Below are 27,665 nucleotides of genomic sequence, written 5' to 3' on the forward strand. Positions count from 1 at the left end.
ATTTCATGGTATGACCAGCAAAGCCAGGAGATCGCTTCACAAACTTGGAAAAAAAAAGTACAGATAGTGTGAACATGCCGCTTTTTTCAGCTAATTGAAACACAACCACAAGGATTTTGCAACACAACCACAAAAAAGAAAAAAAAAAAAAAAAAGTTTTGCAAAGTAGGTTTGTTACATTGCAGGTCATTTTGCTGTGCTGTATTTTCTCTGAAACTTGCCGAAGCTATCTACACATGGATAAAGGTCAAATATAGCTATGTTTTTCTGTTTTGAGATTCTAAGTAAAACTTGATGACACTTCTCTTGTCCCTTGTAAAAATTATTTTTCTTCTTCATCTTCACCTTACCTTTCTGATTTGCAAAATACCAATTGATACTGCAATGTGCAGCTCAACTGCAGTGTTGTAAACTGTGTACATGGAAACTGAAATTTAATAAATTACATAAATTACGTGTAAACACAAAAATCCCATAGGCTTAACGCCAGAGTGGTAGATTTGTTTTCCATAAGCAACGTTCATTTTTACATATTTAAACATGATCTCACTTGCTATAAAGAATCCATTTCATTGGCTTGTTTTACTTTCAACTCTCCTATCACACTTTATTAAACATTGTTTTGCCAACTCAAAGGCTGCCTGGGGCAAAGCAATCAGCTTTGTGAGTGGGAGGTGTTTTGGAGTGGAGAAAGAAAAAAAATGTAAGCAAAAATACCAGTCTTTGGGTATCAAGAATTTGTAGTAAAGAACACGTCCAGAGAGACATGACAAATTTACCTTTCACTTTCTAGTTACATGTGCACACTAAAATATATCTAATTAGTATAATTTTCATATAAAACTACCACTACAGAAAAAAAAAAAAAAATTGTTAAAATCTAAATCTGGTGCTTCTGACTGAGATACTGGACCTTCTAAAATCAACCCATAAGTCTGAACAGATATCAGAAATCTCTTAAAATACTTGTATGGTAAAATTGTCCCTCCTAAATATGAAGACTTTTTTATTATTCTTTTAAGACATATAGTGGTGTTTTTTTATTTGTTCATTTGTTTTCACAGAATTCTACAGAACAATTCAGAACCTTAAAATATCATGAAATTTTTTCTCTGAAAAATGTTCAAAGGGGTTTGATTTCAAAAGTGAAGTGAATGGCAAATAAATAGTTTCAGATACATTAAAAATACAAGGGATAAGGGACTAGATTTCTTTCAAAGCACTTGAATGACCTCATTTATGATATCATCAGCACACCAACGTGGAAATATTTCTTCATATCACTGCTGTTCTTTATTATTGCTTTAACATATATTTTGACTATGTCTTGGCTGTGGTACTTAACACCAGTCATCTCTACAAGATTACAATACTCCTATATGTAAGTACAGTCTCCATGGAAATGCCACAAAAAAGAGGCCAGCCACATTTTATATTAAGCAGTACTTATGAAAGGGTTTTTAAAGAATTAAAAAATATTTTAATATATGATGAATCATTTGTAATAGTCTCACAGGTCAACTGATTATTCATAAAAATAGCTATGACACTTTTATTTATGTCCCTACAAGACAAATCACTTGTGTTTATTACATGCCCTGAATTTTTATTAATAAATTAGTCCTGTAAAAAACTTACCAATAGATCATCCATACAAAATGTTATCAAATTTATAAAAGGCTGTGAAACAACATCCTAAAAAACAACATCATCTTATCACAGAGTTCACATTAACAAATTTCCCAAAATAACAGGAAAAAAATAAAAAGCAGAGCAGTGCAAGAAAATGTAGTCAGTGCTAAAGTGTCCTAATTCAGTGGCTAACTAGATGGAGCCTCATTTCTTCTGGCAATCAGTTCATTTATTGCTATCAGTGAAATGTAAATATCGCCTCAACAAGTAAATAAAGTTTTATTATGAGCAAAATATCATTTTGACAGATACTATTGTAATACTACTAATGTTTCTGTCAAGAGATTACACTCACAGCACTTAAACTCAGGGTTTGCTGGAATAAGTTACCATAAAGAATATGTTCTCATATAGTTTATGCAATAAGGTTATACAACTTTGCCCTTTAAGATTTCAGCCAACAATATCTAGTTTCCAAAGGGAATAACCATGATACTGTATGAAAAGTTGTAAGCATTTTATAAAAATTACCTTAAGGCTGTAAATTTGCTGTGTTTATGGCAAAGTGATATCATGTCATAAAGCAATACGTAAGATATCTAGAGTAACTTCTGCATAGGAGATCCACAAATCACAGGTCATTTTCCTTTTACCACAAAGATGGTCAGGTTTCATTTAGCAAAATAGAAAGAAAAATATTTTTAGAATGATACTTGGATATATCCCTCCCACATTCTGATCCAGAAAGCGCTAACTCTCCCTGTCCAAGTGTGTAAATGCTTGGCATGATAAATGGAATTATGGATGCTCTAAGACACATGTTTTAAACTGATTACTGTATCCTTTCAAAATAAGACCCATTCTTGCTAATTCTTCATCAAGTTTTCCTAATCTATTTGTACCATCAGATCTAGCAAGATGAAGGTTTTGGTATTTTATCTTCTGTTCATTCATACAAATGCATAACAAATTTCTTACACTTATATGTAGACAAACGGCATATAGAATAAAATGTTAGCAAATGGAATAACCCATCCTTTTACTGAACTCACATGAAAAAATCCCAGCGGTCCCGATATATATGGCATTTTCATTCCCAGCAGATACTTCACTTGTGAAGTCACAACATGTGTAGCTGCTCCTGTTGTCATCGCACTTATCACTGGTTCTGTCAACAAGAAAGTGGCACTGCCCAACTGCAGCATAAACATCACTACCTAAAAGGCAAAAGCATGCATATCAGCAATTAGAATAAAACACAGTTTCCTGGTGATAGGATGAGCCAGAGTCCCTTTAAGAAACTGTAAGATAAATGAGATGACAAAGATAAAAAGCAAAAGTCCTTTGAAGGACAATTATAGATGGAAATGGAAGCCGTTGAAGCTCTGTGGTTTTACCTGCATTATCTTACTCGTATCAATAGCCTACCAGACACTAACATTTGTTTAGTAATAAAAATGGACTCAGAGAAGCTGTCTTCATGCAATGCTTAGTATTCTCTCCCGCTTAAATATGTGACCACAATAAATACATCAACACAAAATAAAGCAACTTCAAAGATGAGGGTGAGGCTAAAACTTTTTCCTGCTCCACTGCTGTCCAGTCTGAGTAGGGAACGCTCTCTCTCAGTCCAGTTTACTGATATCAGGATTCCCAACTTTTGTAACAGCTACCAAATTTATTAGGTGCTAAAACTACAGAGAGAAGAGTCTCATGGTGAGGGCTTCATTATCCCGTGGAGCCCTGCCCTGTCCCAGGCTGCTGCACCATCAGATTTCCTTTCCCATGCAGCCAAACAACTGCTTTGCTCCTCTGGCAGACCCTCAGCCTCCTGATGTCCCACTGACCCTGCACATACAGTTCAATATACTGTGATACTCGGTGCTCTCATACTACAATATCATAATATCAAATACGTCAAATATTGCCAGTCCCCTACCTCTATCTACATCAGCTTCATACGTTGAGGTCTCTGGTTTTACCAGAATTCAGGTAAAGGAGCAACAGAAGTTGCTTCAGATGACAGAGGATATAAAAATACTTACCTTCTTTACAGAGAAACAGTGATGTTTATGTAGTTATGTCTTCAACATGAACAAACTTTATAAACTTATAGTAAAAGTTAACTATTTTAAAGACCTTTAAAATCTACTTCCTGTGTATTTGAGAAATACTTGAAATAACTTAAAATAAGATATCTGTATACAACCAGAAAATTTAAAACAGGAAGAAAAATTCAGCATCCAATTTCATAAACACAATCCCATATACAAACTGGATTTCTCAGCTAGAACACAGAGTAGACTTTGGCTCAGCTATATTTGACCTTGAAGATTATTTCAGCTTTGTTGCAACTTTTACAGAAGCTATTTCAGAGTACAGGCATGTAATGAAAGAATAGCATTCCTCTCTAATCCAGGAATCTGGACTACAGCTTAATCTACAACTATTGTAGATACTTCGTAGGAATATAGGACAAATACCTGAAATATTATTGTGTACTACTGTGTTTTCTCCCCTTAACCCAGACTGCAATCACTCTTTTCCTCTGAAGAATGAGATTTGACAGCTCTTAATTCTTTGAACAGGGTTGTTACATGCCTACAGGTGCTACTGTGGTTAGCATAACACTTAATCCTTTTCTGATCCACATTAAGATATTGTTACATTTAAATTATATCCCCTTACAATGAGTTCTGCAGATTCATTAGATAAGAAAACATCTTCTATCTTATCTTCTATAATCTTCCACATTTGTTATTCTTCTGCCTGAAAAGTTACATACTCTTGACACAGGGTTGTTTGTTACAGTACTTTCTAAGAGGATTTTGTGTTTACCATACTAAATATAAACCTTTTGGAATATAGCACAGCCTCCTTTGTTTTCTTTTGTTTTGTTTTGAAGCTACAAGAATCATTTCCAAATGTCATCATTCCTTGGGCCTGAACACCACTTACTTTTTCACAATAAATCTCACCTGTATGCAGTGAGATACAAGTATGATAGCACAAAAGAAACAAAAATACTAAAGTGTGTGGCTTTTATTTACCACAAAAATCTTTAGTGAGCATTTTCCTCTTCCATTTGAGAGATTAAATCTGAGATTTATTTTTTTTTATTTCCCACTAATAGCATGTGAACAGCTCTGTACTGCAAACAATCAGAACATTGATTGTCATTTAAGATTGGATCCCAGTAATGATAATTTCTGTTATACTCTCAGTAAGTAATAATTTAGTTAGTCAGGTCTAAAACTGATCATTACTAAATTCAGACATTTTGTTTAGCTGTTTGTTCTAACAGTGTGCCTATTCATATATTTAAAACATGGTTCCAACTAGCAAAGATCAATAAGAAACAAATTCTCCCTTCCCTAGTGAATTTTTGTTGTTTTCTAAGATCAGTTTGTATTGCATTGGTGTGAAATTTCTGTGTAATAGCTAAGTTTCCAGAGAATGAGATGGATGTTTATTTAGCTGTGGATCCAAAACCACAAAGACAGTTCTGTGAAGTACATAATATCACAGAGAAATATTAGTTAATATTGGCATTTCAAAGAAAGTTGTTATGGTGAATTACAGGGAAATGGTGTCATGATTACAGAATTTAATAACCTCAGCATCACTCTCACGAATACTTTTTTTTTGTAAACTTCAATTTTTTTACTTTAAATCTTCAGCATTTTAGAGGGATGTGAGCCTGCTTCATAGGGAGTAAGTAAAAGGTCACATTTCAAATATACTTTTTATTGTTTTTTTATAACCATGGGTTATGTAAGATACCTCCAAACCGTGAGTACTGTTTCAGGTAGACAATTTCTGTAGCCACTCAGTTAAACAAGTAGCAGCTTATGCTGGTCCCCCATCTATTACTGCAGAAGGTACTTCAAGATTTCCAGAAACTTTATCTGGGAATTGCAGAAACAAAATTTCTGTCACCTTATCTGGGAATTGCAGCAACTGTTAGCTAGGAGGCTAAAATCATTATGAGAAACATGGATTCCTACACTTAACAGCACTTGGGATGATGGAAAAGTTTAATCACAGTCTTTATCCAGACTTCCACTTGAACTTTGTGGATCAGTAGCTTCAAGGCAGACCTCTAGGAAATAAGTATTTTAATCTAGTCTCTAACGATTAAACTCACATAAAGGACTAGTGACACTACTACAAACACCGGTTGTATTGGTGTAACTCTGATGAAAGTGACATTACTGACCTGGCAGAAGAGCCCATGCATGTGGCACAGTTCCCTATCAGACCTGCTTTGAAGGTGCAGGCAAAGGATTTCCTAGTTCTCATTCCAACCAGACTTAAACAGGACATAGGCTGAGATAAATTGGTGCAGCTGAAAGCATATGCAAAACCAAAACTTTTCAGAATGAAAGAGTAAGAGGTCCAGAGGATTTACACACCTAACGGGATTCTGCAGCAGCTAAAGCAAGAAATTTCTCTGTCGGATTTTGAAGTTAGATCAAATGCAGACACCAGTTTCCTGTTTAGATCATTCTGGCCTTTAATGCTCAAGCCTTTCTAGGGACAATGTAGGAGATATTGTCAGGCTGGGAGCACAGCACTCCCACATGAAGAGCTCTCTGCATGCTCAGGAGACTCTGTTGTTACAAGCACCCTGCACAACATGCAGTGTTGTGTTGCACACACTGGTGCAATGGGACAGCACATGTTTCCCTCATGCTGCTGCCCCAACCCATAATTATTTAACCAATAAAAGAATGAAAAAAATGCAACAGAAATGACCATGCTTCTTGGTATTTCCTACTAACATAAGCATACGCCCCAGTTCCTGCCAAGTGTGCAGGACACAGGAGAGCCCATTCTGGGCTCCTTAGCTCATCCTCTGCATGGTAGAGGGATTCAAAGCAACAACTGCAGGAATCCAAGTTTCTTTCAGACAGCCAGGTACCTGGGTGTTGTTGCAAAGCTGAGTGCTGGAACATTTCTTCCATTTTAATATTTATAAGGAAAGAACTTTGAAGAACTAAGCAACTGGCAATGGATAAAGGGACTCAACGCTTGAGGTCAGAATAAGAAGAGAGAAAAAATTTAAAAGACCTCTGATCATTTGAATAAGCTTTGGAAAATCATTTAAAGACATCTGTTTTACTAATTTATTTCATTTTAATCATGGGTGTGTGAACTCTAAAGAGAATTTAAAGATGTTTTCCTTACTGTTTTTAATTATTGAATATTGTATAGTATTTCTCTTCAAGCCAAGAACAATAGAAAACCTCAGGAATATGTCAGTTCTTACCAGGAGCTGATTCATGTTTTGTTTCTGAAGGAGAAGGAAAGGAAGCCCCAACAGCAACTGAATATTTTATTAGAGATGACTAAATGTGGTTTTACTTCATATCATGACTCCCTAGGAGCATGTATACAGACAATTATTACAACTCAACAAAGGACCATCAAATTCTTAGAACACATTAATTTCATCATTTGTGAACATCAAACCAACACATGGTCAGTTTTTCCCAGAGAAATTTAAAAAAATACGTATTGCGAAAGTCAGAGCTGTCACAAATGCAATGCATCAGTAGCAGACAGAATATGAATTTGCCACCAACCTGAATGATTCCTCCTAGAAATGAAACTGCTGCTGCAACTCCAATCCTCTGCATTTCAAACTCTGACAGGCCCAAAACTCCTGAATTATTGTTTGTAGTGAAATTAGGGCTCACTGAAGGAACAAGACGCTCAACTGCGTTGGCAGATATTAAGGAAGTTAAAGCAAAAGTTCCTATAAAAAAAAGACACACATTAGTCACCAATAATTCTATAAGTGTTTGCACTTGTGACTCATGGTGTCTTTTTCAAAACTTGGCCATTATGAGTGAAAGTGCCATTTTGTGCATGCTAAGAAAAAATTTTAAGGTAATCTTTTTATGTAATAAATATTTCTGTATGTAAAATACAATTTGTACATGTGAACTAAACGTCATTTTTTTGTGAGCATATTCATTTAGGCCTTTTAACAGAAGAGGTTTGAACACAACAATTCACAATGATTTCAAGTTATCATAAATCCTTTTATCTTACCCTGGGTGTGATGAAACTCTTTTGTCTGAGGATCCCAGATGTTCACCATTCAAATTGCTAGGGCAATTAATTAATGCTGTATACATAATACCTGTCACATTATAGTTAGCAGATATGTATGTTTGAAAACTCAACAATTTGCACTTTAATAAATGGAGGCAGATTATGACAGAAATGTTATTTGCTGAGAGAGGTAAAGCAAGTTTAATGACAAATGCATAAATAAGGATAATAATTCAATATGAAAAAGCACAAACACATCATGCAGACCTCTAAGAGCATAAGAAATGCCCTACTATGTCAGACCAATGGTTCACCTTGCCCAGTACTCTGCCTCCAGCTGTGGCAATTGGAGTGAAAACAGACAAGCCTGGCCACTTTCTGGAGGCCGTTCCTCTCATAATCCCCCCGCATTCGTAGCTGTTGTGTTAGGGAAGTACACCCTTATCTGGCCCTTTTAGATTTTGTTTATGGACTAGCATTCATTAATTTGCCGAATCTCTGTTTGAACCTGCTTGTATTTTCTGCCTCCACAATGTCCTCTGGGAGCAGGTTCCAGAAGTTGACCATCTGCTGTAGTATTTTCTTTAATCTATACTTTAAAAATCTTTTAAAGTTATCTCTCACTAGTTTCATTGAGCTCTCCTTATTTCTGCTGTTGCAGGACCTGGTGAATACAGTTCTGCTTTCACCTTGGCTTTCATAGTCTAGCCATCCTAGCATTAATTCCTTGAGAGCCTACCAGGGACAGCTCCACCCTGAAAAATCACCAATAAGTCCTATCTCTTGCTTCTTATCCATTAACCTGCTAATAATTAATAAAAGAACTTTTCTTCTATCCCAAGGGCAACTTAGTTTCTTCAGTAACCTTCGGTGTGGAACGTTATCAGTAGCTGTTTGACCATTCTGATATCTTATATTCAAAGTATTTCCTTTTTCCATGTGCTTACTGACACTCATACAGTACTCTAGGAGGTTAGTGAGGTAAGATTTTCCTTTACAGGTGTCACATTAACTCCTCTCCAACAGACTCTGATTATACTTTTTTTTTGTGATCTTATTTTTTATTATAGTCTATAATAATCAGGGTGCAAGACACGCCTGAAGTTCACAGGATTCCCTCCAGAGTCCTTCTGATAGATGAAATTACACTAGTAACATGACATCCTGTGGCTTTAGAATCATAGAATTGTCTGATTGGAAAAGACCTCTGAGATCATCAAGTCCAACCATACCTGTCCACTACTAAATCATATCTCCAAGCACCCCATCTAGCCGTCTTTTAAACATCTCCAGGGATGGTGACTCAATCACCTCCCTGGGCAGCCCATTCCAATGCCTGATAACCCTTTCAGTGAAGAACTATTTCCTGACATCCAATCTGTACCTCCCTTGGAGTAACTTAAGGCCACTTTCTCTTGTTCTATCACAAGTGACCTGGGAGAAAAGACACACACCTGCCTCGCTACAACCTCCTTTCAGGTAGTTGTAGACAGCAATTAGGCCTCCCCTCAGCCTCCTCTTCTCTAGACTAAACAACTCCAGTTCCCTCAGCTGCTCCTCATAAGACTTTTTCTCCAGTGCCTTCACCAGCTTTGTTGCCCTTCTCTGGACACTCTCCAGTGGCTCAATGTCCTTCTTGTAGTGAGGGGTCCAAAACTGGACACATTATTCAAGGTGCGGCCTCACCAAAGCTGAGCACAGGGGAAGGAATTTGTGGTTCAATCTCATAAGCATTGTGTCCAATTTCCATCTATAACTTGTGTTCTTTGGAGTCAGAAACAGGGCATTCGCCAACCTGTTAGATCAAAGTCATTCAAGTCTTGCAGCTGCTGTTGGCTCTTTTGAGGGTAAAGAAGTTACTCATAACTACTAGCATAGCAGTCAGGGAGCCCCTTTTGCTTTACCTAATTACTCTGCAAGTGGACGGGAGTTGTACTGAACTCATTTGGGAGAATCTCTAGCTTTAATACAATAGCAGGTAATAAGCACAGAAAATATTTTTTTCTGAGAAATGCAGGGTTTCTTTTTTAGACAGGTGAGAAGTAATGTGTTTTTTCTATGGTTTAAGAAGCAGCAAAGCCTTTTTAATTGCTGTTCGCATATATCTTGTTGTCTGAGCCATTTGTTAAAAACTTAGCCTGAAGCAAATTTCTAAAGCAGAGTTAAAATACAAAAGCCCTTAATAAACTACATTTACAAAGGAAGTGTCAATGCATTATTAAATTATAATGGCAAGAGTAACTCCAATATAGTCTTAATGAGGATCTTTGAAGTACTTAAAGTGGCAAAAATAGTTGTAAAAAGAAGCACAAAAACATCTTGTTTCTGTTTAATCTTAAATAATTTTCCTTCTATTGAACTTGCAACAACCAAAAAAAAAAGTTCAGTTTCCAGTTACTTTTCTCTGAAAATGTTTTTAGGAAATAGACACTTACCTGTTGCAACATGACGTCCCATTCCAAATATGGCATATAAAATTACAGGGAAGAAAGAACCATATAAACCAAAAACTGGATGGACTGAAGACAAAACTGCAAAGGCCAGCCCTATAGAAAGTTAAACAAAACTACTTTACTATATGAAGATTTTACATTCAGGTTTTTTTATGAGGAAACATCTATAACTTTATTAAGAACAGGAGAAAAGCAACCTTCATTTACAAAAACCTATAGCATAAACCACCTACTGTACAATGAGGATCAGGAAGAACTATGTAACATTTTTCATCTATTGTCTGTCATCAAAGTATTCACACTTTCCTTAGAGGCTTGGTCACCAGCAGAAACAAATGGGTCACACATACAATCTATGGTATCAGCTACCATGTTTCCAGGTTGTGTCCGTCAGTGGTTCCAAACTTTTTTTAACAGACCACCCTTACGGGTTTGAGATGATTGGCAGGGCTCCAGGTGGTCAGATGGTTATTTATTACAAACAGTTCCAAACCTATAATTTTGGTTTGAATGAAGCCCCTTCAGTGTGTTTTTTTCTAATTTATTAAACAAAAGAATATTCCAGAGTTCATTGTCTTTATGTGCCTGGGTTTTTTAATCCTTTAGATCTTAATACTTTTTTCGTTACGTAAAGCTGTCAGGCCAGAAACAGAAAGTATTTTACTTTCATTTTGAGATGAAGAATGAACTGAATTAGTTATGATTTAACTTTCAGAGTTGTTAGTTACTTTTTTTGCTTAGCTACAAAGGACAGCATCCATTTTTTCTTAGAAAGTCTCAGAATATGCCAAGAAATTGTATTTTAATAAAGACACTCCTGTAAAGCAACAGGTTTGATTACTGTTCAACTTCAGATACCTAAGATAGCAAGCAAGTCTGCATTGATTTCTTCCAAGTCATCAGAGAGCCCCCAGACTATGCTTCAGACTAGGAGCCTCTATTGTCATCTCACAGTTTTTACTCCTAGAAGCTAAGAGTAGGAGAAATTGCCTGGCAGAGTTGCTCCATAAATCTTGGTGGATAACTTGTCATGCAGCAGGAAAGACAGGACTGGCTTCTGAAACACACCAGGTGTTTTTCTGAAGTCCTCTTTTCAGCCTGAGTCAGCCTTTCAGCCTGAGTGACCAGTCTCAGCTACTGTATATGTGTGTGTACTAGGAGAAAGACTGTGCTTGGTCTGTGACAGAGATGATTAAGATCTATGAAATGGAGTTGCCTTCTGTGTATATTTGAAATCACCCAAGAAAATTAAACGTATAAGATTAATTGTTCTTATCAAACTTTCCTGACTGCTCCAGAAAGCTTTTTTACCTGAAATGTTGGTGTGTGGGGTTTTAATAATATGGAGGGTGCTAAAGAGCATCTTTGCTTATAGGCTTTCAGTGGTAATTCTGAACATTTTGATTCAAGAGCTCTCTTCTTGAATTTGTATTTAAGTCTGTAACAAAGAGTACATGGTGGGGGGAGGCAATAAAATGCCAAAAGGCCAGAAGCGTCAAGTTCCCCATGAAGCAGACAAGGCCTAGCGTTTTACCTGTTCTTAGAAAAACATCACAGTGAAGATTTTGCTGATTTGGATCTTACATGGATCATCTTCATCCACACTGCACTCAGCAAAGTAGCACTATTAGTTATGACTTGGAAAGGAGAAGAGATATTTTAAAACATGTCTGTTTGAAAACATTTATGCCTTCTTTTAAACAGAAATGGACTTCATTGCTCCTTTGCCTTCTAATTAGCATACCTGCTTTTTTCTCATAGCACACCATTACCATGAACCAGAAAGATTTTTGAAATTATGGTTCTACATCTGTGTTCACAAGATCAATAGATGTAAGAGAAGATTCTGACCCAAGAGCAACACAGAAGGGTGTGTCTGAGGAGAACAAAAGAGCACAGGAGAGAACAGCATGACCCTATCCAGACAAAAGTGAGCATGAGGAAAAAAAAAATAGAGAAAAAGAGAAAGAAATTTTTAAGGCTTGTTCATCACTGAAAAGCTTTTCAATTATAACCATTTTATGAACAAAACCAAATATTTTGCAATTAATTTGCTAGTAGTATACCACTCACACAGATATTCCAGTCTTGCAAAAAAACATTATGCGAGGCTAATTTATTTTAGTCTTCAAAAAGTAAAGGAACCAGCAAAATCAATATAACTTCAGCCATACTTTTGTTATAACAACATAATTTAAATTGAGTGACCTCTCTGTGTGGACATGTATAAGGGAAATACACGAGATTCAGCACAGAGTGCTGAGCTAGTTGTGCACCTTACAAGCACTATCGGGAAGAGGGCTATAAATCTTGGATAAGATGATCTGCAAAATTCCCTATGTTTAAGATATGCATTAAATTAAAAGAATTCTCTGACACTGAACCAAAGAATTACAAATATAGAACATATTCATCTGAAAGCATTCCTATTTAAAAAAATTCCTATTCACACATTGCAGAACAGCTACACAAATGCATAGAAAACTCGTTCAGTGAGTTCCTTTGCATACTCTCCTCCTTGGTTTTTTTTTCCCCCAAATGTTTGGTCTCCATTGGTTATTACAAGGGAAGGACAAGAACTTCCTCTTCACTAGGAAAGTTTAACAACTTTGAAAGGTATGTTTTGAAATATCAAGTTCATTTTTCAGAAAACAGATTATATTTGCACCATTTTTAAGTTTCTGCCTCATTTGTGTTAATTTTGGATGTTGAAGTTTTCTTATGAAATCTACATGATTCACTTTTAATAGGTTTTCACTCTAAGTAACTTTATCTCTCAGTTCAAGCGGATGTTAGCTTAGGAGTTGTACAAAACAAAACTGAAAGGTACAATAACACACCACAGGCTAAGCTAAAATATTTACAGAAGAGGGACTACTAGCTTTTTTACTACTCAATATTTCCAATTGATCTAGGATTAAGAATAGTATACATTGTTCTCTCCTCCCAACATTTACAAGGAAAACAAGAGTTCAGCTACTGCAAAATATTCTGTCACCATCTGGTTGTAAAAGCCTATTCTTGTTTCTCTAGATGTGTTTATTTTGTTTTTACATTTCTTAAGACCATCTGAATCTGAAACATTTGACAATTATGGCCAGACTCTGTTTGATCCTGCATAAACTGCACACATTGTAGGTAGAGCACAAGAAGCTCAACCGAGCCCTAGATCATGCACACAGAAACTGTGTCAGCATCTCAGTTCAGCTCTCTGAACAGTGCTGAGGGGAATAGAGAGGCACAACCTAAATTAACCTTTATGATCAGAAGAACTGGTTGACAGAATCTGACATGAGTCCTGCAAAACTGTAGAAAAGGGGTGACCCTGCCCAGCAAACCCCAGCATCCAACAGGAATTTTGTTTTATTCACGGACTTGCTGCTGAGAAATATCCCTTGTTTACAAGCAGATAATCTAAACATAAATCTGTCCTTTGTTTTCTCCCTTTCATGCATAGCCTCTTCACAGTGTTTTTGTATTAAGTTTCTAGAAGCAGCTTCTCATTTTTTTTCATGGTGAGGTCATGGCAGTCAGGACAGAGGTAAAATTACCAGCCTTTGACTCTAGTCCTGGCTCTGTTTGTTAGCTTTTTGCTCCCATTACTGAAGCATGTCAATTGTGTGCAAGAACAGAGAGGCATTATAAAACAGAATTAGTAAAGACTTCATGCTTTCTGATTAGGCATATAATGTTCTAAAGGTTCAAATACTTCTAAAGATATAATCAGTAGTATATTTTAGCTCATTTAATTCATTTTCATATTAAATCTTACTACAATACATTCCATATGCTCAAAAACAAGTCAAAAGACAGAAAACATTATTTTAGTTTTTTTCATTCCAAACAGTAATAATACTCAAAAGAACTAGATCATAAAATAAGGATCCCACATAATCTTCACTGGTAATATGGAGAAGCCTCCATGGCAGTGACATTAAGGTTTTCAAATAAGAAAATAAATTCCACGGAAAGAAATGCAAACAAAGAATGAACAGTAAGTTCACATACAGTACATTAATATTGTGGTTCTTTGTTTCAACTACCTCCTTATCATAAGATAACATTGTGCTACACGGTTTCATTGAAAAACATGTTCTTTGACTAGCACCAGATGCATAAAAATCCTCTGGCACACCTCACTGAAAAGCAAGAGAAGTTGCACCACTGTTGGTAAATATCAAATGCAGATAAGCACAAAACAACAAGCTTGATACAAATAGAAACAAGGGCAAGTCCTACCACGGGAGAAAAGTCTTGGTTTAAGCTGATAGTTTCTGCTAATTAGGCCAGTGCCAAAACTACAGCAATAAAAAAAAAAAAAAATCCATAGAAAGAGCTATGAATCACCACAGTTTGGTCAACTAGTTAAAAATTTTCTGCATCTGGAGATAAGCTCATGATACATACATTCTGAGGAAAACTATACCACATCTTTTAGAAACATGGTACACAAACTAGAAGTTTAATTGAAGAAGCAGGAAAAGTAGAAAGTTTCAAAATTTATATTATTTACTGAGAAAACCTATAAATTTAAAAGTTTTTCTAGCAGTGTACATATTCAAACAACCTTTTGTTACTGTAACCTTTTATTCTTAAATGTGACTATACTAAGATGGTCAGACCCTAAGTTTAGGGAATCCAAAATGCCACTAATATATCTTATCCTACTCAAAATGCTATCTGCAGTTGTGGTCACTCTCTGATGCTTCAGCAAAAGACAATTTCTCCCTTTGTTCACAAAGCTGAATTATGTAGTAAAAAAGGTATTTCCCGTAGATGCCCTAAAATGTAGAATTAACACGTATTTAATGAGTTTCCTATCCATCTTTCTTTGAGAACCTACAAATCAGACACCCAGTGATTCGTATCTCAGGCTTTAATTTCTAACTTCAGAATAGTTAACTTTTACTGAAGAAGAAAAAAAAAAACAACATAACAGAAAACATTTTAAACATTATATTTCATAATAATTTTTCTATACAAATCTACATTTCTGGAAGATTCTTTGACACTGTCTTGTTAAAAGTTATTAATACAAAATGATCATTCAGAAATAATGTCATTTACCTCCCCAAAATGGAGAGGTCAGTTATCAGTTGTCTCAATGGTATACACATACACCTCATGTTTGCAAGATCTCTGTTTCCTAATGGCACCATTTGTTGGGGCTACACATGTGGATTGTACTTTCTGTCTGACTTATTTAAACACAAAGTACCGAGAGCTTAAAATCATTCCTTAGTTCTTCTGTCATTTGAAGCCTGAGGCAAATGCAGAATGTAAGAGCAAGATGAGTGATTCTGAAAAATGTGCCATAAATCTTTTAGAGACCACACAATGTTGAAGTAGCAACAATTGTTTCTTTTTTGTAGACTGCTTCAGTGGAGTTCCTTTCCATGCAACTGTCTCCTTCGGTCTGATGACAATTGAGCATCTCAGCTGTATTAGTCGTATTACCTGAATTCACAGTATCTCAAATGCAGCTCTCTCAGTGTACCATCTGGAAACTACATCAAAGGTATATTTGAGAATATTCTATTCTGTCACTTTGCAGATCTCTAGATACTGACACTTATATCTTGATATTCAAAAGAAAGAATATGCAAGTATTTGGGTAGAAAAAATAATTGGACTGTGTGACCCATTTATGAAATCTCTATTTGAGATAATTTGACCCTTCTGTACAGAAAAAAAGCTTGGATACACCCAAAACCAGGCAGAAATAAAAATCTAGTATTTTCTTTTATTTTAATGGAGCTCTTGAAAAAGCTATTACGCTTGACAGACAATCAAAGATTAAATGTTTAGACTTCTTTAGGGTTAATTTTATAGACTATTATACAAAGAATTCTATGAACTACTACAATCATCCATAATACCTGAAGGTCATCCATAATACCTGAAGGTCATCCATAATACCTGAAGAATCTGACCATCTCCAAAATAAAATTTTAAAAGCACTTTGAAATTGGATTATAGGGAAATTCCTCTGCATCTCAGTAAGACTTAACAGAGAATGAAACCCATAACAAGTTTCTGGCAAGCAGGTAACTATGAGGTAGTCTTTTGAGAACCATCAACACTGTGGAGAATACAGATCAATCATGACTGATGACAAGCCTTAATCAAGATGAACTGGACTTCTTGAAATCCATTAAAATGGCATCCATTTTGACAAATTGGTGGACAAGGATCTCAACAGTAAGAGTTTTGCTAATCTCTCTGACCTGGAAGATTATAGATGAAGTAATTTCTTCTTCTTCCTTTAGGGAAGGCATGTTTCCAGGGTTTGCCAGTCTCTGTCCATGGTGCTCAGGCACGCCCAGGCACAGGGACTGGACATCTCTGCACCTCATCTGGTCACTAAGACAAGCGTACCTGGACATTAGGCTCCAAAGGATTCAGAGGTCATTCAGAAGCTGAATTCACATTTCTAGTATTCTGTCAGACAGGTCTGTATTAGCATATGTGTAACTTGGAAGAATCCTAATAGATATTAGAAAAGAAATATTGCATGCACAGCAACACCAGTGCCTTTCTGCTTTGCTGGAAAGTTGTATAAATATGAAACATTGCCCTACATTTACTTACTAACATGTTACATTTCATGATCAGCTTACATCATTATTCTTTGTATGGGAGAACTATAACAGAGTTCAGCTGGACACTCTCTTCCACAAATCATTTAAGAACTACATGGATTCTCCAGTGCATTCTCTAGGAGATTTTTCTGGCTCCATTTCCAAATGTGCTTATTCAATTTCATCTACACATGCTATTTGTATGCCAGATGTATATTTACAAGATAGCTCTACCCTTTAATAAAATTATTAGCTCCAGTTAGTCTGCTCAGAGTATATTTATGTCTACGTTTATAGCCAGAGTCTGAAAAAAAACAAAAAAAACAAAAAAAACAAACAGCAACCATCACCCTTGAGAAGACACAGCTGGGGTTCCTCCAGGAAAAGCTGGGGAAAAAAAAAAAAGTTTTTGGCATCATGCCTTCCAAAACACTGGGTACCAGTTCTGGAATGCATGAAGGCAATATAGTTATTTTTTTTAATGGCAAGGTCTCCAGTCAGTGTTAAGGAATTAGTTGTTCAGCAATAAATCCAGCTCAAGTTTAAATTAACTTTAATTAAAACATACAAAACACACCAGTCCTCACTGAGTTATTATTGGGCTTGTAGAATGAAAAGAGAAGTTGGCAAGAATAACAATACTGATTTCATCAGATGCCATCTACATATTTCACTTTTAGAGGAAATATGTCTCAAGGGTCCTCCACCCTCCAAAAAAAACCAACCCACCAAAACCCACTTGAGCCAAAGTATTTCTTGTTCATCATAGGTCATAGGAAAGGCAGCAAATGTATAACACTACATATAAATTCTATAAGAAATATATCCATGTGTTAGCTGATGACAAAAAATATATTAAAAAAATTACAAACACCGCCACAGTCCCAAATCTGATAAATCTGAACATCCAAATCTTACACCTTCATGCTTCCACATGGGCAAATTTTGAGTATGTGCAGTATAGCACAAAGAATCATAGAATGGTTCGGGTTGGAAAGGACCTTAAAGATCATTCAGGAGCTGCAAAGTCTCTCTCTCATATATATGTCCACAACCTCTCTGCTGTGGACAGGGACACCTTCCACTGGACCAGGTTGCTTAAAGCTTCATCCAACCTGGCCTTGAACACTTCCAGGGAGGGGGCATCCAGTCCAGTGTCTCATCACCCTCACAGGAAAGAATTTCTTCCTAATATCTAATCTAAACCTAGCCTAATGAAGACATTAAGAAGTCCCTCCCCAGCCTTCCTGTAGGCCCCTTCAGCCCCGACTCTCTCAGCCTGTCCTCACAGGAGAGGTGCTCCAGCCCTCTGATCATCCTTGTGGCCCTCCTCTGGACTTACTCAGTAGGTCCATTCCATGTCCTTCTTACTTTGGGGGCTCCAGAACTGGACACAGTACTCCAAGTGGAATCTCATGAGAGCGGAGTAGAGGGGAACAATCACCTCCCTCAACCTGCTGACCACACTTCTCCTGATGCAGCCCAGGATACTGTTATTTGCCTTCTGGGCTGCGAGCGCACATTGTTGGCTCATGTTAAGCTTGTTGTCCATGAGTACCCCCAAGTCCTTCTCCTCAAGGCTGCTCACAATCCATTATGCACCCAGCCTGTATTTGTGCTTGAGATTGCCCCAACCCAGGTGCAAGACCTTACACTTGATGAACTTCATGAGGTTTGCACAGGCCCACATCTCAAGCCTGTCAAAGTACCTCTGGATGGTATTCCTTCCCTCCAGCGTGTCAGCTTGCATCAACAAACTTGTTGAGGGCACACTCAATCCCACTGTCCATGTCACCAACAAAGGTGTTAAACAGCACCAGTTCCAATACCAGCCCCTGAGGGATGCCTCTTGTCAACGATCTCCACTTGGACATTGAGCTGTTGACCGCAACTCTTTCAGTACAACCATCCAGCCAATTCCTTATCCACCAAGTGGTCCATCCACCCAGTCCATGTCTCTCCAGCTTAGAGACAAGGATGTTGTGCAGGACAGTGTCAAATACCTTGCACAAATCCAGGTAGACGACATCAGTTGCTCTTCCCTTATCCACCAATGCTGCAACCCTGTCACAGAAAGCCACCAGATTGGTCAGGCATGATTTGCCCATGGTGAAGCCACATTGGCTGTCATCAATCACCTACTCACTTCCCTTGTGCCTTAGCATAGTTTCCAGGAGTAGCTGCTCCATGATCTTTCAAGGCACAGAGGTGAGACTGACTGGCCTGTAGTTCCCTGGATCTTCCTTACTTCCCTTTTTCAAAATAGGGGTTATGTTTCTCATTTTCCAGTCTGTGGGAACTTAACCAGATTGCCAGGACTTCTCATATATGACAGACAGTGGTTTGGCAACTTCTTCTGCCAGTTTTTTCAGGACCCACAGGCGCACCTCATCAGGTCCCATGTACGGGTGCACTTTCAGGTTCCTTCCATGGTCAGATGTTTATTTCCAAATAAATAGCATAAATTTTATGAATCCAGCCAGATACCAGGAACTTAGCAAGATAAAGATGGAATCCAGAAACACAGTGGCAGTATTTCAGTTTGAAAAAAACTGCACATTTGATTTATTAATAGATACCTCACTTCAAACCTTCCCATTTTTTTCTGAGCAGTAACAGATATTGAAAGCAAACATAAACTTGTGAAAGAATCCTGTGTTCTGATCCCTCTTATGACAGGCAAACATGTAATTTAGTACATCTATGAATGGAATTACGTGATAAGGACATACCTCTTATTATCCCAATATTTTAATGCAATCTTTTAGAACTACTTCCAATTTTAAGTCTAAACATATTCATGCTACTTTATACTCATCTGTTCATGTGGTGCAACTGTCTTTTATTTCAAATGCCTTTCTTGATAAGGAAAAGCCTTCTCAAGTATTAATTAAGCTGTCCAAGCCACTTAAGTCTTCTCCCAAACATAATCCTTGTTTTTCTGATCCTTCTTCTAGCCTTGTCTTCTCCTACTGAAATTTGAAATCATCTTCCATGAACAGAGACAACCAAAATTACACATTATATTTCAGATAATGGATCAACAGGTAGCATTTCCTGTGGTCATCAGCTTCTTTGCAGCTCCTAACCCATCTAACAACCCTTTTTTTCAAATAGGCTAATTATTTTCCAGCAGATCATTAAAACTACCCTTAGCTGACAGTATCAGCAGATTTGTCTTTAGAATGCATGTATAAATCTGAAGCAAAACCCACTCACTGTCCCAGAGCCTTGCTTTAGAATTGGGTAGCAGAATCAATCACTCTGGTATCCTTCATTGCCATACATGCAAATATTATTTTCTTATCATTAAGAGGAACTACACCTCTACTGCTTGCATCTGGTCCAGTCCCTCCTCTGCAATGCAGACACGTAGCTTGAATACAACACTATATTCATTAAGATCCAATTATAGAATGTCATTCCAAATTTGACAGAATCAATAAAAGTACTTGCTACTGGATCTGCAATGTCACCTATTTTTTAAGATTTTTAGATGATGATTACCCATCTCTGCCCTTGATCTGAGTGTGTTTCATTTTCTGTGTTTAATCTCAGCTACATATCCATGCGCTTGATCATTTCCCACATGGGCAAAGTCATCATCCTTCAGGAAAACTGAAACAAAGTACTAATTTGTACTGAGGCTTCAGTTTAGACAAAATACTTAAGCTGAAAGTACTATGTCTTTGTTTTGTCCTCTTTTTATCTAAGGCTGAAAAAACCTTTGTGGGCTTGGGTTTCTTTAGAAGGGTCTAACTCACTTGTGATGTTGGACATTCATATTAAGCAAACAATTGAAACCTGTATTCTTCACACCACAACTGTCAATACAGTATTGCATGAGTCATTTCTGTTTCAAGCAACAGCACTTTTGTGTTTCTAATTTCCCTCCCCATATACTTTTCTATTACTGGACAGTGTAGAGAGGAGGGTGCAAATATTATCATCACCCAGTGAATAACAAAACAGAAATTAAGTAAATCATGTACTTGCCTAAGCAAGAGTCTCTCTGGTCATTAATGGCTTGCAGAAGAGGATTAGAATTATCAAAGCCTCAGGTGAGATCTCGGAAGAAGCTTGGGGGGGGGAGGGCAGGGGTAGGGCTGAAATTCTCTGAAGTTATGTACCTAAATTAGGAATTTACATCCAGAAATGGTAAGGTAACTTCAGGTGTTAAGCAGAGCACTTAATTTTCACATTATATAATGTTCTAACAAAAATACTTCAGATACATATAAAGAACTGATGTACATAAATAAATTATGTACACTAATATACATATTTGAGCAGACTAACTTTGGGGATAATTTCTCTGGTGATGAAGTCAGCTGCACAACAGAGGATGTATTTGTAGAGACTTTTTCACACAAACTCAGACTTACTTTTTTTACAGTCCATGACAGTCAGAGAAGCTTACTGATGGGTTGCAGTGTTACCTCTACGGCTTCTGGTTGCCAGTTTTTGTGAACAGTATGCATAGTTCTGCATAATTTAAATCCTGAGAGAAGGCACAAAGGTATTGAAAAGACAAGACTGGATGAAGAAGGTTAGCAAAATGGATTAATGAGAGATGGATTAACAGCTTTGTAATGAATATATGATGCCAGGAAAGATCAGTTATGAAAGTCCTTGAAAGTAAAGATCAATAATCTGCTTGGTGCAATAAAAAGTTGCCACAGACCATGAAAATGAGCTAAGCAGCTGCATTCTGAAGAGATATGAAAGGGGTATAGCACATTTTGTGTTGGGTTTGTGGGAAGGTGGGAAGGTGGGGTTTTGCAGTGGGGGAGTGCAGGACCACATGGTCTGCCTGTGGTTAAACCACCACACATGTTCAGAAGGCTACAGAAAAAAAACCCACAATGACAGCTTTATGATTTTTAGTGACATGGAAAGACTGCATCATAATCAGAGAATTATAGAATAATGCATATTAATATTATCATGCAAGGAAACTGAGAAAAATTTAGACACAGCTTGACCAAAGTATGCTTCTCATACAAGTAGGTGGTGTCCAGGTCACATGCAAAAGCCATATAAAGTATTCTGGTATTATTGTGACAGGTCAACAAATGAGTTACAGGAAAGAAAACAGTAAAACCTGCCTTTAACCATGTGGATCATGAACTGTTCATTATCCACAACACCACAGATATAATGGCTGAGATACATCTCACCTAAATTTTGGTGTCTACATCATCAGTATCGACACCTGAGACAGCCCCCTGTTACACTTGATGGAAAGCTTACCAATACAATCAATCAACCTTAACAAAGTAGATTATTACATTTAGTCAGATGAATCACACCTATAGTGGGTTGATCCTGTCCAGCAGCTAAGTACCCATTCACCCATTCTCCCACTCCCCCTCAAAGGGTGGAGGAAAGAATCAGAAAAACAAAAGTGAGAAAACTTGTGAGTCAAGATAAAGACAGTTTAATAAGTGAATGAAATACAAAGAGAAAAAAAGTTTTGTAAAAGCAGTCATTCACCACTTCCCACAAGGAGATTGAACACCATAAATTTCACTCATTCTTATCAACTAGATCTCCATTGACTAGTAAGGAACACAAGAGTAGCTTGCTAACCACTAGATACCTATACTGTAGAACCTTTGTTTTGTTAGCACAATTTCAATTTGGAGAGAAATAAACAGATTAGGCACTTCTGAGATATCTACATGGACCCAGCAACTGCATTTCTGTGTATGAGTGAGGAATACAAAACAAAATGGAAATAAATGTCTTCATATAATGACTGTTGATGGGGTATTAAAGAGAGCAATGAAGTACTAGTCCAAGAAGCAAACTAAGGATTTATTTGTTAATTTAGAGACTTCTTGCTCTAGTCTATCAATAATAGATTTTTGAGAAACACAGAAGAATTAGGTAGTGATTACCAAAACATGAAAGCTCAAATTTCTTGACTGTCTCTGTAAGAATATGGCGAATTTCAAGAGTGGATGAAAAAGTTCATTTTTAGATTCAAATGTTATTTTTCAACCTTCGATATCCCAGTAAAAATAACAATTCTATGTCTGAAAAATAAGGTGTTGAGCTCTGTATTATTATATGGTAGTTGGAAAAAATATAAAATGATGGCTGGAACTAATGAAGCCTAGTTTATTTCACTGGTTTTGACTCGTGGAGGACTGACTTTGCAGTCTGAAACAGTGCAAGCCACAACTGAATGTTTCCAGCAATCGGTGTGGTTGGAAGGGCCTTTTCTCAGATAATCTAATGCCTAACAAAGTATGTTTTCTCCTATCTCTTTTTAGAACTTGTAGGGTCTGTTTCCACTGGCCATTTTCATAAAATTTGTAGAAACCTCATTATCTTTTACACTTTTTTCTCCATCTTCTGTGGAATTAGCTAAAGGACTCTAAAATTAGAGAATATACAGAGACCATACAAGTATTGTCTCTATAGGTAAAAAGGACAGAAGAGATTAGCAGTGAATTGTGGAAGTCATGAATTACTATTAACTTGGCATTGTTAGCAGACAATGAAACAACTATAGGAACACCCAGAGAATGACTGCTTGGTTTCAGCAATTACTCTTTCATCACAAATGCTAGGCAACACATCATGATAATCCCATGCCTTTCCTTCCTATCTCCCTACACTCCTTAGTCTTCTCTCCCTCACCCCAATACTGGATCCATTCCTTGTACTGAATTCCACTGGTCCCCTCTGGTTAACTATGACTTGTGCATGTTTTAAACAGGTTTCAAAAGCATTTCGAAAGTAGCATCAGAAGTTTCACTCTCTACAGAAATTATTACATAATTTCTTATGGAATCTTTGATAATTATTTTCCTGGATAACATTGTGAGAGTAAGGATAATATCTCAGGCAGAGAACTGAATGGTATTATCTTAGCTCAGTACTAGGAAAGGTAACACCTTACCTTCTAAAGATCCTTTTCTTCCATACTGTATGTGGAAGTAAAGAACAACTAAATATTCAGGTAGCATGCCCTTCTTGTGCACCATTCCTAGACTCTGTCACCAGAGGACATAGTCTATATGTGTCATGATGGAAAACATTTAAACCTAAACTGATACATGAGCTCAAGCGTTTCAGTTTTCAAGTAGCTGACTAGAAGGTATCTTGCAGGAGTTTGAAGGCTCAAGTCACATTAGAAACTACTAGTAAGGTAGACATCAAAACCTGCTATTGCATAGGAATTCTCCAGAAACAATTTCTGACAATTTTATGAGGAGCAGTTATGAGCATTATCTTTGTTGCATTCACTATGATACAATAAGGACAATGACTTTCCTGTTTCCTTCTTTCCTTTACAAAGAGATGTCAGGTATATAATCTAAAATTTTTATTAGAAGTTTGAACATAGACACATTACACCAGATCAGAGAAGTTGCCAACTTGAATAGTCTGAACATGGTCAATGCCAGATAAGTAAGAAATCCTACAGTAGGAAATTGTGAAAAACACAGCTTGTTGGAAGGTCTTTCTAAATCATTCTCAAGCTACTGGACTGCTCTCTACCCTGGAGTATGCAGCTTTCACCACTCAGAAAACTGTTGCATATGAATACAACTGCAGGTTTCTCCATACACTTCCATAACTCAAGTTTATTTCCATATACTTTAATCTAATTAAACATGTTGCTGCAACACAAATTGACACTGTGCTCTGTATGTCAATTACCACTGGTTACTAATTTTTCCTACCATTGTTAGAATTTCTGCCTTTCACTTCATTACAAAACTTCTTGTTTTATTTTGTGGGTGGAAGGCGACAAACACAATAAGACCTCTCAAAATTTGAGGTCTTTTCCCTTATGTTGTATAACAAATGGGACTTTTTATTTTTATTTGCATAACCCTCTCTGTGAAAACATTAAAGGACAGCCCTGGTAACTGGAATGCTTGCGACACTAGGAAAAGAAAGCAAGCAAGCAAGGTCTAAATAAATACGTTGTGTTCAAGTTAAAGCACCACAAACATGATAAAATGCTTTGGTATCTAACCCTCCTCCTTTTCCATCCCTTAAAACCATTCTGAAATCTCGAGAAGCAGTGGGGAGAGAGAAAGGAAAAACAGGTCAGCAGGAGGGAAGAGTTTCAATGTATTTGTTTTTAAACTGTATAAAATAAGGATAAAAGTATTTCTAGAGTACTCAATATAGAGAAACAAAACCAGTATTTTCAGTCTTCATTGGATCTTCTTAAACTTATCTGTTACATTAAATTACTTCTTGGTACAAGACTCAAACAAGAAAATCCTGGCTAAAACTACCAGAGTGCAGAACTGCTGTTTAACTTAATATTTTTGATGAATTTCAACATACTACTATTAGCAGCATTTTAATTAGAATTGTTGTATACGTACATAGTAGTGAAATTAGATACTTTGCAGTGTTATGGCATTAAGGTTCTTAAAGTTAAATCATGCCAGTGCAGATGTTCCTAATTACTTTAAAAGCACAAACACTTACACAAATCGTTTTTTTCCAGCTCCAGAATAACTCAGTTAAAGGAGTGCCCATAATCTAACAACGTGAATGATAGTTAAACATAGCTAATATGGGAAATTGCTAAGAAGTAATGGTTCACATAAGGGAAGGAGTTAAAGTCCTTCTGAGGTAGATAAGAATCTGTGATTTGCCCAAGACAAATATAAAATGTTGCCAAGAGAAGGTGACACTATCAAAGACACATTAATAACTGCCAAAAGCATTTATTTCCCAATAGCAATCACTTTAGAAACCTGGAATACTGGGACTTCAGGTTACTGCAGGTGATTGTGCAGGTTTTTGGTTTTGGGAGTTTTTCCTTTTTATTTTTTTTTTAAAGCTGCCAAATGGAGTCTAGCTCCAACTCCACTTTGTATTGTCGCTTGAAAAGAGATGTGGTAGGTAATGTAATACAGCATGAAATCAACACAAAAGCTGAGGTACATAAGCCATGGATGCAGACAGATCCTCTCCAAGGATAATGTCTCTGGCAGGAGCAACCTTTATGCACAGAAGTTGTTAATTTTTCCTGCTGTGCTCTGGGCTTCCACAGGTAATACCATAATGCCAATGTTTCTTCCAGAACAGCATCTTTTACAATACAATTATCATGTGGATATATTTTGTTTTCCATATGAAATAAGGAAAAAGCTGGTCATTTAACTGATAAAAGATTCTATATAACCATAAGATGTGTGAATAGAATTACTGCTCTCCTATCATCCATATTAAGTCTTTGAAAAAGTGTCAAAGGGATAGGATATATAGTAAAGTTCCAGTCTACAGAAATTAGCAACAATAACAGAAGGCATTTCTAGCCACATTTGTTCATCCACTATATACACATAAGACTTAAGACTATACATTCTTTTCCTTATATTTTTATTTAGATTAAATCAACATTAGATTTATAACTGTCTTTGTTTGAACCAAAGCTTTATGATAGTATGAAACTAGAAAGAAAAAAAAAAAAGTAATAAATAGAGAAGACCAGACTAATTCAGCATAACCAGATTTCAAAGTATGAATCTGAAATGAGTTAACTGTACCTTGAGTCACCTGTTGGATGGCTAGCATCATCCCAGAAACCATATCGGGAATAAAATTTTCCTTCCAATTGTAGAGGGGCACCCATTGCAAGATGGGCAGCCTTCTCATACACCAGACTTTGACATCTTCAAAGCGAACAGCCTGGATCTTCCTCCAGAATGCACTTCTTTTTGCTCCTGTCATCATTCCCACCCTCCAAAAGCAGTTCCTTGTTCAGAAGAGCCCACAGTTGAGGAATCAGCCTGATCTGTGTCAGTCTCCAGTTTTCTTCTGAGATTTTGCAGTTCCAAAACTACAGAGAAAAAAAAAAATGAACAGAAGCACTTAAGATTTCTACAGCTGCTCTCTAACTATACTCAATAAAAACACTTATTAAACACTTCAGTCATATAAACAGCTACATGAAATGAAAGAATCATTTATAGCAAAGATCACATTTTCTGCTCTTTGCAAAAATTTGTTCTAGTCTCACGTTAATTTGTGATTCTTTCCAGTAACCTCCCGCTTTATATTCCCTGTAATGCTTGTGCTTTTGGCCTCAGTCCAGTGGCAAAATGAGGTATTACTGAGTGTGTGTGCGATATAGGCTGGGCTATGCTAATAGGAGCGGGAAGTGCCCAGCGGAGCAGGCATCTCCCTGCCAAGCCCAGGAGAGCAGCCTCGCCTCTCCTGGGGGGAGCTTTTCTGGCATGAAGTCCTCAGTAACCCTGGTGCTAGCAAACTTGTTTTTCTCTGTCAATATTTTGTCTTCTAAATGACAGTAAAAAGCTCATTTATGTAGAAAATGCAGAACACCAGGTAGCAATAAATCCTGCCGAAAATATAGACAGATTTTCTCTGTAGGCTGAAGCCTCCAGACAAGATCAAACAAGTGAAGGACAAGATCAAAGTGCAGTGAAGGACTGCAAGCCATCGGCTCCACGTGGGAAGTGCTAAAAATGCTTGTGACCCTTATCTTCAAATCTACTCATTTCTGCTCTTGGTAGTCCACCCAGTAAAGACTCCTACAATGAAGACAGTTCACCAAGGAACTTTTGATCTTGTAATAATGTTATGCACCTTGTGTACGATACAAAATGTTCCCACACAAAGTGATAAGGGCATGGAAGAGCCTTAAATGTGAAGATATTTAAATGCCTTGTCTGATAAGGAGCAAGGACACAATGGCTTTCCTTTAAGTTTTTTATATCTCTGGATGGCAAAGAAATTTATGTTAAAATGTAAGATCCATCACAAGGGTGAAGTGTCTTCCCAATCACTATTCTGCAGTAGGCAATAAAAATAAATTTATTTTTAAAATATTTGTGGTTTATATGTAGAAAATTATTTACATTTTATTTTTTAGATTAAGATGAACAAAACTGAAGCATTGTCCATCCAAAACAACTTTAGAAGACTCAGA

General features: G+C 36.8%; 1 protein-coding gene across 1 annotated transcript in view; it reads right to left on the bottom strand.

The window, feature by feature from the left end:
• The window catches only part of SLC26A7 (solute carrier family 26 member 7), a 63,738-nt gene extending 37,117 nt beyond the window's left edge, over nt 1-26,621 (bottom strand). The window contains exons 1-4 of the mRNA XM_029083743.1: nt 26,263-26,621; nt 10,131-10,241; nt 7,221-7,393; nt 2,685-2,849 (exon numbers count right to left, since the gene is read on the bottom strand). Coding sequence (XP_028939576.1) covers nt 2,685-2,849; nt 7,221-7,393; nt 10,131-10,241; nt 26,263-26,449 — 636 coding nt within the window. The 5' untranslated portion in view covers nt 26,450-26,621. The remainder of the gene's footprint in view (nt 1-2,684; nt 2,850-7,220; nt 7,394-10,130; nt 10,242-26,262) is intronic.
• Between the last annotated feature and the right edge of the window lie 1,044 nt (nt 26,622-27,665).

The sequence above is a fragment of the Antrostomus carolinensis genome, unplaced genomic scaffold, assembly GCF_000700745.2.
Source record: "Antrostomus carolinensis isolate BGI_N321 unplaced genomic scaffold, ASM70074v2 scaffold1622, whole genome shotgun sequence".
Lineage (NCBI taxonomy): Eukaryota > Metazoa > Chordata > Aves > Caprimulgiformes > Caprimulgidae > Antrostomus > Antrostomus carolinensis.